Source organism: Epinephelus lanceolatus, chromosome 16 (genome assembly GCF_041903045.1).
Source record: "Epinephelus lanceolatus isolate andai-2023 chromosome 16, ASM4190304v1, whole genome shotgun sequence".
Lineage (NCBI taxonomy): Eukaryota > Metazoa > Chordata > Actinopteri > Perciformes > Serranidae > Epinephelus > Epinephelus lanceolatus.
In genome coordinates, this window is record NC_135749.1 from 22999176 (window position 1) to 23014743 (window position 15568).

The following is a 15568-nucleotide window of genomic DNA, read 5'->3' on the forward strand; positions in this document are numbered from 1 at the left end:
GCAATGTGCTTGAAGGACCATGACTTCACAGCAGTTAGTGCTTTTCATGGCGAGACCTGAGACTACATTTCATCTTTATTTTTTAGCTAAACAAGCCTGTTAATTCTGGAAAGTATCCGCAAGATAAACCTGCTAAATATGGTGATTTGTGTAAAGGTAACATGGTAAAATTAATGGGTTTTGTCAAACTTCTACAAATTGGGGTCATTTCTAGATACAAGTGCAAGAACTTAATGGCAAACATTGCAATAAAATACACGAGACAGAACTTTAAATATCAGCATTAAAATCTATCTTTCTCTCTTTTTAATAATGTTCATTCAGACCTCTCTTGCTTAAAAGGAATGCTGTTCTCCCTCAGGGTTTAACAGAGGTGTGGACCCTAGTCACATGACTTGGACTAGAGTCAGACTTGAGTCACAAATTTATTAACAGAATCAAAAAAAGACTTGCAACTTGACTTGGACTTTAACATCAATGACTAGTGAATTTAAATAGACTTGAGCATTTCTTGATATGTTCCCCCTCAGTGCAAAGATGAAAAAGTATGTTTTTTAAAAAGTGTACCACAAATCAAATCATTTCCTGAATGAACTATCATTAATGCTATTCATTTCCAGCAAGTCGACACTTTATTCCCCAGATCCATTTGTTTGACCCAATCAGCATCCAGTCAAGTTGCAGGAGAGAATTTTGTTTGTGTACACAAATTACACAATGGTCAACAAAAAACAAATTTAACAAATAAATACAAATTTAAAAAAGCACTCATGATATTTTATATATATATACATATATATATATATGTGTATATATATATAAAAATATCATGAGTGCTTTTTTAAATTTGTATTTAAAGTATATCTATATATATAGATATAGATATAGATATATATATTTGTAAATTTTACATATTGTTAAAACGGCATTACATTTGGTGAAGAGTGCACTATGACCTGAAACATAATGTTCAGAGCTTGGGACTTGTCAGACTCGACTTTTTACTTGACTTGCCTGCTTTGACTTGGGACTTGACTCAGAACTTGCTTGCTTTGACTTGAGATTCGACTTGGCCCATATCAGTCTTGACTTGGGACTTAAATACTTTTAGTTGGGATTTGACTTAGGACTTGCATGCTTTGACTTGACCAGATTAGAGACTGGTCAGTTTTTGACATGGACCTTGTCAGTCTTGACTTGGGACTTGACTCTGGACTTGCCTAATTTGAGTTGGGACTTGATTTGGGACTTGCCTGCTTTAACTTGGGACTTGATTTGAATCTTGCCTGCTTTGACTTGGGACTTGACTTGGGACTTGCCTGATTTGACTTGGGGCTTGACTTGGGACTTGTCAATCTTGACTTGGAACTTGATCAGGACTTGCCTACTTTTAGTTGGGACTTGATTTGGATCTTGCCTGCTTCGGCTTGGGACTTGATTCAGGATTTGCCTACTTTTAGTTGGGACTAGACTTGGAACTTGAGTGCGAAGACGTCAGACTTGCTTGAGACTTGCATGACAATGACTTAGTCCCACCTGTGAGGTTTAACGCCCCCTGGTGCTGAGAGGCAGAACACCAAGCTGAGAAGTGTAACTTTATTATATTGACTGAAATCATATTTTTCATGATGAATTCTAAATGTAACTTAAACATTTGACTCTTAATTCAGAGAAATGCTGGAAATCATTTGGAGCTCTGATCTGCAACAATGACAATAAAATATGGTTAGACTAAGATCCAGTTTTGTCTTCTGTTTTATATTTTTAGAGTTTTGCCATTTTTATGTCTCTTCAAAGATTTAAAGGAAGTCAGCTTGTAGTTGTTGGCAGGGAACTGAAGAAGAAGAAGTTATACGAGCACACACACCTGCTTTACATTTCTTACTGATGTCTTTTGATATATGCAGGGACCTGTTGTTCCAGCATTGTGAAACAGGTTAAGAATAAAAAGGTCCTGGATCTCGATGCTGGAGATCCCCTGTGGGCGTCTCTCTGATCCCAATAAATCAACAACATTAACAGCAGAAATGTGAAGGTGTTTGTGTCAGCGATGTGTGCTCTGAAAGGATGTGATCAAAGCGCCAAACTGCCTCATCGTCCCTGAGGAAGCAGCCTCTTCACAGACGCCGAAGTGACTGATTGAGAGCACTTTTGAGCACAATGAATCTTTTAACTGCGAGAGCTTGATTGTGGTTTCAGTGGTTTGGTAATTTGTCTGGATGTTTAGTGCTCCATTTCGCTAAAAGGGGATATATTATTATGCCAGCTTAGAGTGAAAAGGTTAGGAGGAAAGGTCCAGTGGGGAGATTAGGTTCAGCCCAGGATCATGTTGAGGACAAACATCTTATGTACCTGCAAGGGGCACCGCAGGCCGTGCTGTGTGGATCTAAGGTAAATGCAGCACTAAAAACAGACAAGAGTAAGAGTAGTATCATTACACCTGTGTCAAGGACGCTTAATGTGAAGGGAAAAAAGAGCAACTGACACCATCTCACTGTCCTTCCCTCCTTTTCTTACGTATCGTTGGCCCCTCTCCTTTACCTTCCTTACTCTGTTGGTGTTACCCGAGGCTGATATCCGTCTGTCACCTTGGCTCTTGGGGAGGACACGATCACTGTTTGCTTCTCTGTGGTGCCAAGAGTTTGTGTTTTAATTTATGAAGGCAAGTGACCCACAGGTTAGATTTCATTACTCTAAAACCTGAGGTAACTGGTTGCAGGTGACGTATGAGCAGCAGGTGATCTGAGGGCGGACCAAAATGACCAAAATTCACCTCCCTGTGACATTTTTACCTTGCTGTGAGCTATTGGGATGATCCACTGTCGAGGTATAGCCTTCAATAATTATTATAAGTCTCAAACATACTTAAATGAATGAAAACAGATGACAACACTGTTGTCAGTTTGACAAAAATAAGAATCAAAATTAAAAAACACTCAGCCAATTTAAGCAAAGGTACCAATACAGCAACGTTTCAGAAAAATATACTCAAAGAATTGTTGCTTAAAGGCATACTGCACCCATGAAATGACCACTTGTAGATCAGTTAGTCGTGCTGTGGTACCTTGAATTTCGTGAATAAACCTTTTTTTCTTGCATGCCTCCACAGAAAACAGTGAACATGCTTGGGGGCCACACTAAACAACAGTAAAACTACATGAAAAAAACAACAACATAATTCTCACACAACTCTTGTAAACACATGCATTTTTGCTTAAATATTACTATTTAAAACTGAACTGACAGTGCAACTTATCTATACTCTCTTCAAGGCCAGGCTGCAATGCTAAGGTTTTTTAGTTAAATACATGGAAACACTACGACATTCGACTGGATAAATGAAACTTGGATCATACTGCATGAGTTGTATGAGAGTTTTGCAATCCCCAGTCGATCAATCTGTCAGTATGTCTGCCATTTACCGTGGAGGCATGCAAGAAAAGTTTTCTTCACAAATTCAAGTCGTGACGGTGATATACAAATGGTCATTTTGTGGCTGAGCTGTTCTTTTAAAGTGCAGGCTGTAGGCAAATGGTGGCCCTTGGAAACCTTTCATGCAGCCGCCGCACATGGCGTGAAGCGCCTGCATCGTATTTTCATTATTCACGGTCCTTCTCAGTACATTCACTTTTAATACCTTACATTTAATACACTACTAAGAGACTGCATCAAACTGCATCCCCTAACAAGCATCTGTCTTGATAGGGATGACATCATGTAGAAAGCTACATGCTGCCTGGCAACAAGTGGCACCTCATTAGTGTTGGCACAATTATGCTCTGTCATCAATGCTAGTGCTGTTAGCTTAAGTTGGTGTTTTGGGTGGGCAATTCACTGCACTGCACTGCACTTTTCCTGTGTTGCGCTCATATGCTGGCTCCTTTAATGGACACCCAGTCAACAAAACTTTCAACATCCCTGACTTAAAATATCAAAAGTAAAAGTATTTATGACATTATTACATTTTTAGCACTGATGAATCAATTTGTAAACAGTATTTTACTGTTGTAGCAGGCTGGAGTGGAGCTAGCTGTTCAGGAGTTTACTCCAGCGGTTCCCAGACTGATCTGAGGAGCCATGAGATGATTAATGGAGTGGGAAGAAAAAAGGGGAAAATATTTATGCTACAGATTTTTTTTTTTCCTTCATTTCTTGGCGTTTCTCTTATCTCTCTCTCTCTCTCTCTCTTTTTTTTTTTAAAATATTGCATCATTTCAACAGGTTTGTAAATGAAACCATGTGAAAGTTTAAGAGGGGAGTAAGAGGGGAATTGTGTCTTTAGTGGAAGTGCGAACAACTTATAGACATCTGAAATGTGACAAGAAGCTCCAACTACACACACAAGCAGAGAACATAAGGAACGAGTGGTATACTCTTTAACAGTGTGGTGTATTTCATGACATTATAATATGTTTATCTTTATGTTTATCTAAAAAGTAGGAAGAGACAAATGTAGGGTAGTGAAAAGAACAATGTTTCCTACTGAAATGCAGCAAAGTAGAAGTACTGCTTGATTTGAAGCTCACAGAAACTGAAATGTAACATCAAAATGTTTGCTTTCTTCACCTGCACTCATCTATATGTTAAAACATCTGAAAGTCACTGATGTTTTCTGATGAGACTGACATTTTATTTTTATAGTGTGCAAAGTAAAGAAGTGCTCTGTGAACCAATTTATTAGACTGTAAAACTGACATATTGGAAATGTGTTACTTCTGGTTAATAAAGAAAGGAATCGACAACATTTTGATATAAGATTTGAAAGTCTGTGATGAGGGATGGCAGCTGGCAAACATAATTTCATCACAGAGTTGGGTCCAATGTGAGCAGGGTTGGTTAGCGCATGTACAGTATATTTTGTTGGGGTATTTATAGAGATTAAAACTATTCTGACCGTTCATAATTATTATTACGTTGAATGGTCAATGGTAAAAGTAATTAGATATTCCTTCTGATAAAATTAAAATTAAAATGTGTTAATAAATGGACAGATATTCAATTCAATGTTCATGTTTTCTGGTTCCTGTTTAAATCAAATGTTCAAATTGTGTCAACTGGTTGCTTCTCTTTTTGCAACAATAGCATTTTATCATTTTAAGAAACCCCCTGATGGACAATATCACTTTAATCATGAATCGCCTAATTTAAGAAAACATTTGTGGACATTAAAACATATTTATAGCTGAAAGCTCTGATTTTTATTTGCTGCTGGTTGCATATTCTAACATAAATAATTACAGACAAAAACAGCACAGAGTTAAAAGTGCACCAACCAACCCCAGTCTCCCCTACAAGTACCTTAAAATTGTACTTAAAGGTACAGTGTGGTAGATTTAGAGGGATTTAGGGGCATTTAGTGGTGAGTACTGCAGATTGCAACCAGCTGAAACTTCTCTCGGTTAGATTTCCTTCAGTGTTTGTTGTTCGGGAGGTTTTACCAGGAGTCAAAATATCTGCAGAGGTCTCCTCTTCTCCAAAACACATGGGTAGTTGATTTAAACCGGTAAAAACACTGAACAAAGCTGCTTCACATTTAAAAATGTGTGTTTTTTCAATGCTGCTTATCGCAAGGGCCCTCCAACTGTGATGATTGACATGAAACATGAATGGCCCTGGAGCCAGTGTTTGTGGGCTACTGTAGAAACATGGTGGCATAACATGGCATCTCCATGGATGAGGACCTGTTCCCAGTGTAGATATAAACAAAAGCACAACAATTCCTACTTTCAGGGTAATTAGAAAACAAACTTATTATATTATATACCATTCTGCCAGTTAACCCCCCTAAATCCTGGAGCCAGGGCCAGTGCAGTACTTGAGTAAATGTGATTAGTTACTTTCCACCACTGCCTGTTATATCAAAGCACGCTCTTTATGAATCAGGAGTGCCAGGTCCTTGTAACTCATATGTCTCCTGACTCCTCTCTGGCAGTGCTGCAGCCATAAGGTCTCCCTCCGGTATTCTAGCAAGATGGATTTCATGAACCTGAGGAAAGCGGGCCTTCTCAAATTCTGCCCAAGAGAGAGCGAGCTACACCTGGAAAGGAATTAATCATCATATGATATAGACCTGGAGCCATCTATGCTACTGTATACCTGAATGAATGATTTCATTTTGTTCTCACATGTATGTCACTCTACTCTCATGCAATCGCTGCTCTGGCTTTCATGACAGCTTGACGTGAGTGCTGCCTGATGGACGTGGCAGCTTGACATCTGGGTGTCGCTTGACCTGCTCTGTTGGTAACCGAAGTGTCCCTGCCTTCCTTATCAGATGCTTCAGGCACAGAGCCAGTGACATGGCCTGGCTTTGTGGTGCTCATCTCCTCTCCTCACACAGGCAGCACCTGCCACGTGTGATCCATCAACAGAGACTCTTGCCTTTTAGCCTGAAACGGCTCACCTTGTAAGGTCAGGCGTGGCTTTAGATACTGTTTGCAGGATGTCCTCGAGCCATTGTTTGTCCAAGTGTGGTTGAAGAGGCTGTGTGGCTGAAAATTAAGTAACTGCCCTGGAGCATAACTCTGGGAGGATGTCTGTCTCGCCCTGTCCCACAACTGCTACACCTCAATTACCAGCCCAAAATCAACTGAACAAACATCAGCCCACTCTCATTTGAATACAAAATAGACATGGAGTATGCACAAAATAACACTTGTTATATGTGAAGGACAAAGCCTTTCATAATTCTACTCAGCAGTCTAAACACTATTCTTTTAAATTATAAGACAATTTGCATGATTTGTAACCCTCCTACAGCTAAGTGAATTTACTCCGTGCTAAAGTACAATTTTTAGGTAGCTGTATTTCCATTTGGTGTTATTTAATACTTTTACTCCTCTACCTTTCACAGGCAAATAGTGTAGTTTTTTACTGCACTACATTTTATATGAATTTGTGTACATTTATATCACAATATTGCTCAAGATATTTCAATAAAAACACATGCTAAGCTCATGAAACACAATGCCTTGTTAAAGGTTAAAACAGGAGTTTCCAACCTTTTTGGCAGTAGTGTGTAGTCGGGGCCCCTGTCACATTTCAGATGAGCTGCTTGCAGTTTCACCATGGAGAGATTTCCCATTTAAACTTAGACGGTTTCATTCAAGTAAGAAGTAAAGTTTAGAAAAAAGTCTGTAAAATGAATGTTGATTGTCTGTAGAAAACATTTTCTCGCCTTTCCTATCCCACTGATTATCTCATGACCACTCATCATGAATGTACTACTGAGTGGGGCTACTGGGTACAAGCCCAGGGGCCAAAAGTGTCAAGGTTCCCCCTGGTCCTCACTTGCAAAGTGTAACTAAAATTACTGTAACATGCACCAACCAGGAAATACTCAAACTGACCACAGAGAGATGCAAAGGATCTGAAAAGAGACACAAAACCACAAAATATTTGTGCCCGGGGGCCTATTGTCTCAAAATTTGACCATATTTATCCTGTCTGCCTTTGAAGAGGTTGATTAGTTACAGAATTAAGATGAATAAAGATGAAACTTAGGTGCTGATGCACCACTATTAATGATATAATAACATAATATTATATAACACATAACCTGGAGCACAGTTTGGAATTATTTGGAGTTTTTGGCATTGTACCACAGATATGTTACATTTGTTTTTGTTGTTTGTTTCATATGTATGACATAGTTCAGATGTTTATGTATGTATACAGTACAGGCCAAAAGTTTGGACACACCTTCTCATTCAATGCGTTTTCTTTATTTTCATGACTATTTACATTGTAGATTCTCACTGAAAGCATCAAAACTATGAATGAACAAATGTGGAGTTATGTACTTAACAAAAAAAGGTGAAATAACTGAAAACATGTTTTATATTCTAGTTTCTTCAAAATAGCCACCCTTTGCTCTGATTACTGCTTTGCACACTCTTGGCATTCTCTCCATGAGCTTCAAGAGGTAGTCACCTGAAATGGTTTCCACTTCACAGGTGTGCCTTATCAGGGTTAATTAGTGGAATTTCTTGCTTTATCAATGGGGTTGGGACCATCAGTTGTGTTGTGCAGAAGTCAGGTTAATACACAGCTGACAGCCCTATTGGACAACTGTTAAAATTCATATTATGGCAAGAACCAATCAGCTAACTAAAGAAAAACGAGTGGCCATCATTACTTTAAGAAATGAAGGTCAGTCAGTCCGGAAAATTGCAAAAACTTTAAATGTGTCCCCAAGTGGATTCGCAAAAACCATCAAGCGCTACAACGAAACTGGCACACATGAGGACCGACCCAGGAAAGGAAGACCAAGAGTCACCTCTGCTTCTGAGGATAAGTTCATCCGAGTCACCAGCCTCAGAAATGGCAAGTTAACAGCAGCTCAGATCAGAGACCAGATGAATGCCACACAGAGTTGTAGCAGCAGACCCATCTCTAGAACAACTGTTAAGAGGAGACTGCGCCAATCAGGCCTTCATGGTCAAATAGCTGCTAGGAAACCACTGCTAAGGAGAGGCAACAAGCAGAAGAGATTTGTTTGGGCCAAGAAACACAAGGAATGGACATTAGACCAGTGGAAATCTGTGCTTTGGTCTGATGAGTCCGCTGTGTCTTTGTGAGACGCAGAAAAGGTGAACGGATGGATTCCACATGCCTGGTTCCCACTGTGAAGCATGGAGGAGGAGGTGTGATGGTGTGGGGGTGTTTTGCTGGTGACACTGTTGGGGATTTATTCAAAATTGAAGGCACACTGAACCAGCATGGCTACCACAGCATCCTGCAGCGACATGCCATCCCATCCGGTTTGCATTTAGTTGGACGATCATTTATTTTTCAACAGGACAGTGACCCCAAACACACCTCCAGGCTGTGTAAGGGCTATTTGACCAAGAAGGAGAGTGATGGAGTGCTGCGGCAGATGACCTGGCCTCCACAGTCACCGGACCTGAACCCAATCGAGATGGTTTGGGGTGAGCTGGACCGCAGAGTGAAGGCAAAGGGGCCAACAAGTGCTAAACACCTCTGGGAACTCCTTCAAGACTGTTGGAAAACCATTTCAGGTGACTACCTCTTGAAGCTCATGGAGAGAATGCCAAGAGTGTGCAAAGCAGTAATCAGAGCAAAGGGTGGCTATTTTGAAGAAACTAGAATATAAAACATGTTTTCAGTTATTTCACCTTTTTTTGTTAAGTACATAACTCCACATGTGTTCATTCATAGTTTTGATGCCTTCAGTGAGAATCTACAATGTAAATAGTCATGAAAATAAAGAAAACGCATTGAATGAGAAGGTGTGTCCAAACTTTTGGCCTGTACTGTATATGTATATGAGCTGACTCTCTCATCAGGAGGAGGAGGGGTGGACGACACTGATGTCAAGCAGCGGAAAGCAGCAGACCACAATTTGAACCAACAAAAACAAGTATTTTTTAATGACAGTTTGGGTCATGTCCAGAGGCGTTTGTAACAACAAATATAAGCTTTTTTTTTAAATTTTGTTTGTTTGTTTTTTACAACCATTTGGTACATTTTCAGCAGTGTTTGTAATAGCAAAACCAAACAGCAACCTGAGGGTCTGAAAATTGAAGCCAATGTGGAGGTGCCAAAAACTGCAGTTCTTTAAATGGCCACTTGAGGCTGGCTCCAAAACGATCAGTCTCAATATAATCCACTCCTTGCTCCTCCACAGCCCCACCCTCTTGTCCAAATATGGTCACTTCTGGCTCCAAAAAAACAAGGAGGAGATGGCCAGGGCTTGTGGCTTTAAAACAGCAGTCCACAAACCAGTGGATGATGTCATGGTGGCTATGTCCATTATTTTACACAGTCTAAAAGTGTGTATTTTAAGCCAAAACATGATGTTTTTTCCAATCCTAACCAAGTGGTTTTGTGCCTAAAACTAACAGTGCATTAACCACAGCATTGTTACAACATGACGTGCTGAAGTAAAGGATCTGAATGCTTTATCCACCACTGTACTTAAACTATGTGTGTGGCAGTTTGCACTTGACATAAGGTGTCATGACTTTTGCAACTGTTTCCCTTAGCATATTAAATAATTCCCTTTTTTTAAGTAATGCATCTGCAGTTGCCTTATTCATTACCTTTAGGATTGTAACACATGTTTTTCATTGTCATTTAATCTCTCTTCTCCTTCTCCATAAGATGTTTTCTGTTTTCTGTCTTTTGTCGTGCATGAAAGCAGCAGTTTTATTGCTCCTTCGGAACGAGAAAACAGGTAACCAAGGCTGTTAACAGTCATCACAGGTTGTTTGTCTTCCTTCAGGCTACAACAGGGTTAACAGCCACAGACACTGTTTTGTTTTGAATTGTTTACCTATCTGCAGGGCACACACTTCAAGCACAAATATTCAAAGTGTCCAATCAGAGGACGCCTTCAGAGAACACAGCGGGACCGAGGAATGAAAGCAGATAGGATGAACCCCGCCCATAGACGCTGGCTGACCTGGCGTCAGTTTCTTACAGTAATATTGCTGAAGGTAAGAAGAGGAGGCTCATTAGTGTTCAAGCACAATTACACCGATGAGTAAAGAAATCCTTCCAGTTGAGAGGAGAGGATCTGTGATTCAGCTGCTCAGCATTTCGTCTTTAAAACTGACAAGCAGCTGTAGAAGCCAATGAGGTGGAAGAAGATGTGTTGATTTACTGATCTGTGTGTGTGTGTGTGTGTTCGACACTGAGGGACACTAAGTGTGCTAACAGTCACAGCAACTTGAACATTCCTCTGTGATTATACCACTGCTTTCCAAGTTACATACTTGACTAATGTACTCCATAAATTGGATTCACTCCCCGCCAGTGCAGTCCTTCCTTCATTCACAAACACACGCAGACACACGCACACGCACACACACACTCTTTATCTGCCCTCACACCCTTTCTCTTTCTCTTTCTATCTCCCTCTTCCTCTCCTCCCTCTGTCTCTCCCTCTCTTTTGAAGAAGTTTTCCATGCAGATCCAAGTCAAACATCTGGGTCAGCTTATATCTAGTGGAACAAGACTTGCAGGATATTGTTGGCAGGATGTGTGAGCTGGAGCAGTTTACTCTGTGGGAATCCCCAATACACACACACACACACACACACACAGACAGAGAGAGAGAGAGAGAGAGAGAGAGAGAGATGGACCTTCACACACCAACACACTCACAGTTTGCTGGCATTGTTTCTCTCGCCATTCAACGTGATTTCCAGGTGCAGCAATTCATGCCCGACATGTCGACAAATGCTTGTGCAGCATGAGGGATTTAAAGGGATAGTACGGATTTTTTGAAGTAGTAGTGGGTTCGACAAGGTATTCATAGTCAGTGTTTTCTACACAGTAGATGTCAGTCAACTCACCCCCAGTTTGGAGAAGCAGGTTGGAGTTTGACACAGATGCTAAGCAATGTACTGCTGTGGATGGGGGCCAGCAACAATGTGTATTTAAGCCACTTAAATGAATTAATATCCATTTGAATGTACTCTATATTGACAGTTATTTTCACCACTTAACCTGTCCACCAGACAGCCTGTTCTGACAGGGAAGCCCTTAACAGCTTCAGTTCCCCATCTATGCTCTCGTCAAAGGAACCAAACTCCATGGACAAAAACAGACATTTTAGCTCGCTAAATACGGGAGCTGCTGGTCTAGCGCTGTTCCAGTCAGTTAGTTCATTTATGTTATTGTGTGACTCTGGTGAATCTGAGCTAACTGTTTCAAACACCAGTCATACAATAACACAAACAAGATAATTGTTTGAGGCCAGCAGCTCCTGTGTTCAGTCATTTTAAATCATTGTTTTTCTCAGCAGAGTCTGGCTCTGAAGAGAGCGACATTGGAAATCATGTCTGGCAGCAAGGTAAAGCTGTGGAAAATATTCTAAATACAGCATACACTTAAACTGATATTGATTTTTTAGGTGGCTAAAATACGTTTTGTTGCTGACCCCTCCACAGCAGTACATAGCTTAACTTCTGTGCAAACACTGATATCTACTGTATGTAATATACTGTCTATGGATAAGAAATTCATACAACCCCACTTAAAAAATCTGAAGTATCCCTTTAAGTAGGTGAAACCAAAACACACTACAATTAATTACTGGTTAGATGTCATGTTTAATATTTTGAAGAATGCATTGGTTATTACCAAAAAGGATTACAAAATATGCGCAGAAAAAGGGGATAAATCATATTGTTCAACGCTGAGTACATACAATTATATGATAATCTGTAATATATGTCCACAAATTATTCATGTGCAAGAAGTGCTCAAACATTCTGGTGTGCGTTCTGCAAAACTTCCTTTCTTTACAGTGCACTATTCAGAACATACAAGAACCGTCTAAGCTGCTCTAGTTGAGTTGATAGAAGTTGAAGTATACCCTGTTCTGTGTGTAAAGTCACTCTCTGCTTTGAGTGCAACTAGCTCCGGATATGCTGTGGTATGACAAACAGTTGCCGAGGAGAAAACCCTACTCCTGCTGAATGCCCCGTGTGCTGTGAACCCACAAACTGCTGGACTGCTCTCCTTGTGTGTAGTTGTAGTGTTTACGGATTGCACAAGACAAAAATCCATTGCAACTCTGTCCTCCTTCTCTCTGTTCTCTCCCCCTCCTCCTCCCCACCACCCTCCCCTTCCCCTTCTTTCCACCTCTCCCTCCCACTTTACTCCCCCCCCCCCCTTCCTCTCTTGCACTGATTCAAGCTTTCTTCTCCGCCGACTCGCCTTTGTCGTCTTTCGGTTTCTCATCTGTCTTGCAATCCAGGAAGAAGTCGTTGCAGGCGACGGTGAGGGCGCCCATCAGGATGATGAACTCAGTGAAGTCCACCTCCCCGTCGTTGTTGGCGTCCAAGTCGTTCATCACCTTCTCAACCGCTTCATTATCTTTGGAGCCCTGTCAGAGAGGGGGAACAGAGAGAGTTAAGAATGCGTTCTGTGCTATGAGTGTGTGTGGGCATACACCACTGCACAAGCTTGTCTGAACTTGCTCCTCTGAGTATGTGAGTGCATGCCTTCACTCATGTGTCACATATTTGCAAACTGCACCAGTGCGTTAGGGTACAACTATATATTTGCCTCCTCACACACTCCTTCTCTTACCCCTAAGTAAGTCCCCAGCTCCTCTAGTAGCAGCTCCTTCAGTTCCCCTCTGCTCAGCGTGTACTTGTCGCCCTCCTTCCCAGAGTACTTGTGGAAGGTCTTTATGAGCATCTGCATGGCACTCTCCAGGTTGGAACTGGGCTCCTTGGACATGCTGCAAAGGAATCGGGTCAAAAGGTCAGACTCCGTTGCAAAATGCCCGCTCCAGCCCCAGCTGCATGTGCGGTCACATGGCAGTCAAGGGTGAAGCCACCTCCAAGTCAAAGTAATAGTTGAAGAGGCAGATGGATGGATGAATGGATGGAAGGAAAGATGTTTTCCTATGTCTACATAACAGGGTTGAATAGCGCTCTGCATGTAGCGCAGAGGCTATTGCTAACCGTAGTTTAAGTAGCGTGGTCACTGTGTGTGTGTGACCTTACTTGTTTTCTACATTTCAGAGGTTTGGATGGAAAAGATGGAGGATAGCTTTGGAAAAGCTTTTCGAACAATCTTACACACATTGTGTCCGGCATCTTGGAGCTTCTTGTGCTGGACTTGTGGAGAGACTGCACACACAGACACAGATAAGTCACTGTCAATGATGCAGAGTTAGAAAAGCACTCTACATGTTACCTCAAAGATAGTTTAAAGAACATCTGAGCTGTTTTGAAAGTCCGCTTCCTGGGTTATTGCTCTTGCAAGCTGAATGGATGATGCATGCAACAATTAAGACTGTGGTATCGGTGAAAAGCAGTTTCAGTGTTAAACATTTTCTCTGTCTGTTAATCATGTAACAGCCGCGTCATTCAAGATGGAAGCCGGGAGAGAAACACAAAACTCAGGAGGTAATCACGTTCAGAAGCTGAGTAACCTGAGGTGCCAGCATACTTCATGCATACAGGTGACGGCACACATTCACTTCCACACTTGCTTAGTCACATTCAGCCTTCAACCTCACATCTATTTAGGGCTCTAGCTTTATAAAAATAAAAGTTAATTGGCATTATTTTGAGGCTAATCCACAATCGCACAGAACACTGAGGGGACACAATCAATCCGTCAACCAATCCCTGTGCATGATTTATTAACTATCAGCTATTACAAAGGGAGACAGGGATGCTTAATGTCAGTCACCCGGTTATTGCCTCTCGTCATGCTGCAGAGCATTGTGCTGGAGAGGTCAGAGCTGGAAGCGGTGGAGACAAAAGAGGAGGAAGGTGGACACCAAAGCTGGCTAACTGGAAAATCTATAGGGGTCATCTGTCTCATTGACTGACACAATACAATAGGAAACCATGGAGACGAAAATGCCATCAGTAACACAATATTGACTATAATGAATATGCACTATGTAAGCTTGATGACGGAGCAGTATCTATGCTGAGTGACATATAAAGTAAAAGCCGTGTTTAAAAAATGAGTGCAGGAAATACTGATTTACTAATGCTCTGGTAAATTCATGTCACATATTTTGCATATTTTATTCTACATCAGTGCCAGTATATTGTCATTTCTTAACACTGCTTTGCCATAAATCCCTACTGGCTTCACTTGTTTGATGCATAAATTCCCTGTCATGCTCCTATCAAAGCTTGCACATCAATAGAAAGTACCTCAACAAGAAAAAAAAAAGCTGAAATGAAGTCCTCCACTGAGCACCCACTACTCAGTGTCCTGCTGCAAAGTTTTTTTTGATGTTCCATCTATTTCCTGCAGTTGCATGGCAGATAAAATGCTTTCAATTTACTTCACAGGTAAACCTTCATTAGTCAGAGAGGAGAAAGTGCAGTAGAGAAACCCCTCCATGCTGTCTGTCTTACCTGAGTGTTGATGGAGGGCCTCCTTTGTCTTTGAAGAGGTGCAGGGGACTGAGCCAAGGCAGAGATGGATGGGGAGAGAGTTTGCCAGTGGCTTAAATATCACCTGCCCCTCTTCCGTCTCCTCCTCCTCCTCCGCACCCCCCCCAAACTCCTTCACTCTTACATACCTCTAATTCTCTATTCTCTCTCTCTCTTTGCAGGTGCTCTCTCTCCATCACACAGACATGTGCACACAAGAATGTAGGTTTTATTTCAACATTGGGGGCACACATTTGTAACGGGGATTGGGGGTCCTCTGCCAGAGAATTTTTTGGGAATGAAACACTTATTTTCGTGCATAAATGTTTGGTTTGATTGTCTTTCATTTTGTCAAAATTCAAGTCTTATGCTGCATGCCCGTGTTCTAAATATAGAGAGAGACGTGTCACCTTTGCACCCCCCTCAAAATCTACACCTATGCATGCACATAGTAACCAGATTCTTGCAAGTAATGGAGCACATAGCAGGCCACACAAATAAGAATATAGTATCGTCACAGTTTTATTCAATATTAGCCATTACACGTTACATAGAATTAGCAAAAATGATACAGCATTACATATGAAGTTGAAATACAAGCATAGTGGAGTTTACTGGACATGACAGTGGACTGTGTCCAACTGCTTAGCAAACACACCCTCTAGTACTTGGCAGGAAATATG

General features: G+C 41.1%; 1 protein-coding gene across 3 annotated transcripts; it reads right to left on the minus strand.

Moving 5' to 3' along the window:
* Positions 1 to 12645: 12645 nt before the first annotated feature.
* Positions 12646 to 14921, minus strand: s100s (S100 calcium binding protein S). Of its 3 annotated transcripts, none has more exons than XM_033636709.2 (4): positions 14868 to 14921; positions 13567 to 13613; positions 13066 to 13219; positions 12646 to 12859 (listed from the first exon to the last, which is right to left on the minus strand). In XM_033636709.2, the coding sequence occupies exons 2-4, from the start codon at positions 13578 to 13580 to the stop codon at positions 12665 to 12667; spliced, it is 363 nt and encodes a 120-aa protein (XP_033492600.1). In that variant the 5' UTR covers positions 13581 to 13613; positions 14868 to 14921; the 3' UTR covers positions 12646 to 12664. The 3 variants fall into 3 exon arrangements, with proteins under 3 accessions (XP_033492600.1, XP_033492601.1, XP_033492602.1); XM_033636710.2 differs by having other exon boundaries at positions 13563 to 13613; positions 14868 to 14919; XM_033636711.2 differs by lacking the exon at positions 13567 to 13613 and having other exon boundaries at positions 14868 to 14915.
* Positions 14922 to 15568: the final 647 nt, after the last annotated feature.

Coding starts and splice junctions, on each gene's coding strand:
- s100s (XM_033636709.2), bottom strand. Junction 12,860..13,065: donor AGCTGGGGACTTACTTAGGG/GTAAGAGAAGGA, acceptor CCTCTCTGACAG/GGCTCCAAAGATAATGAAGC.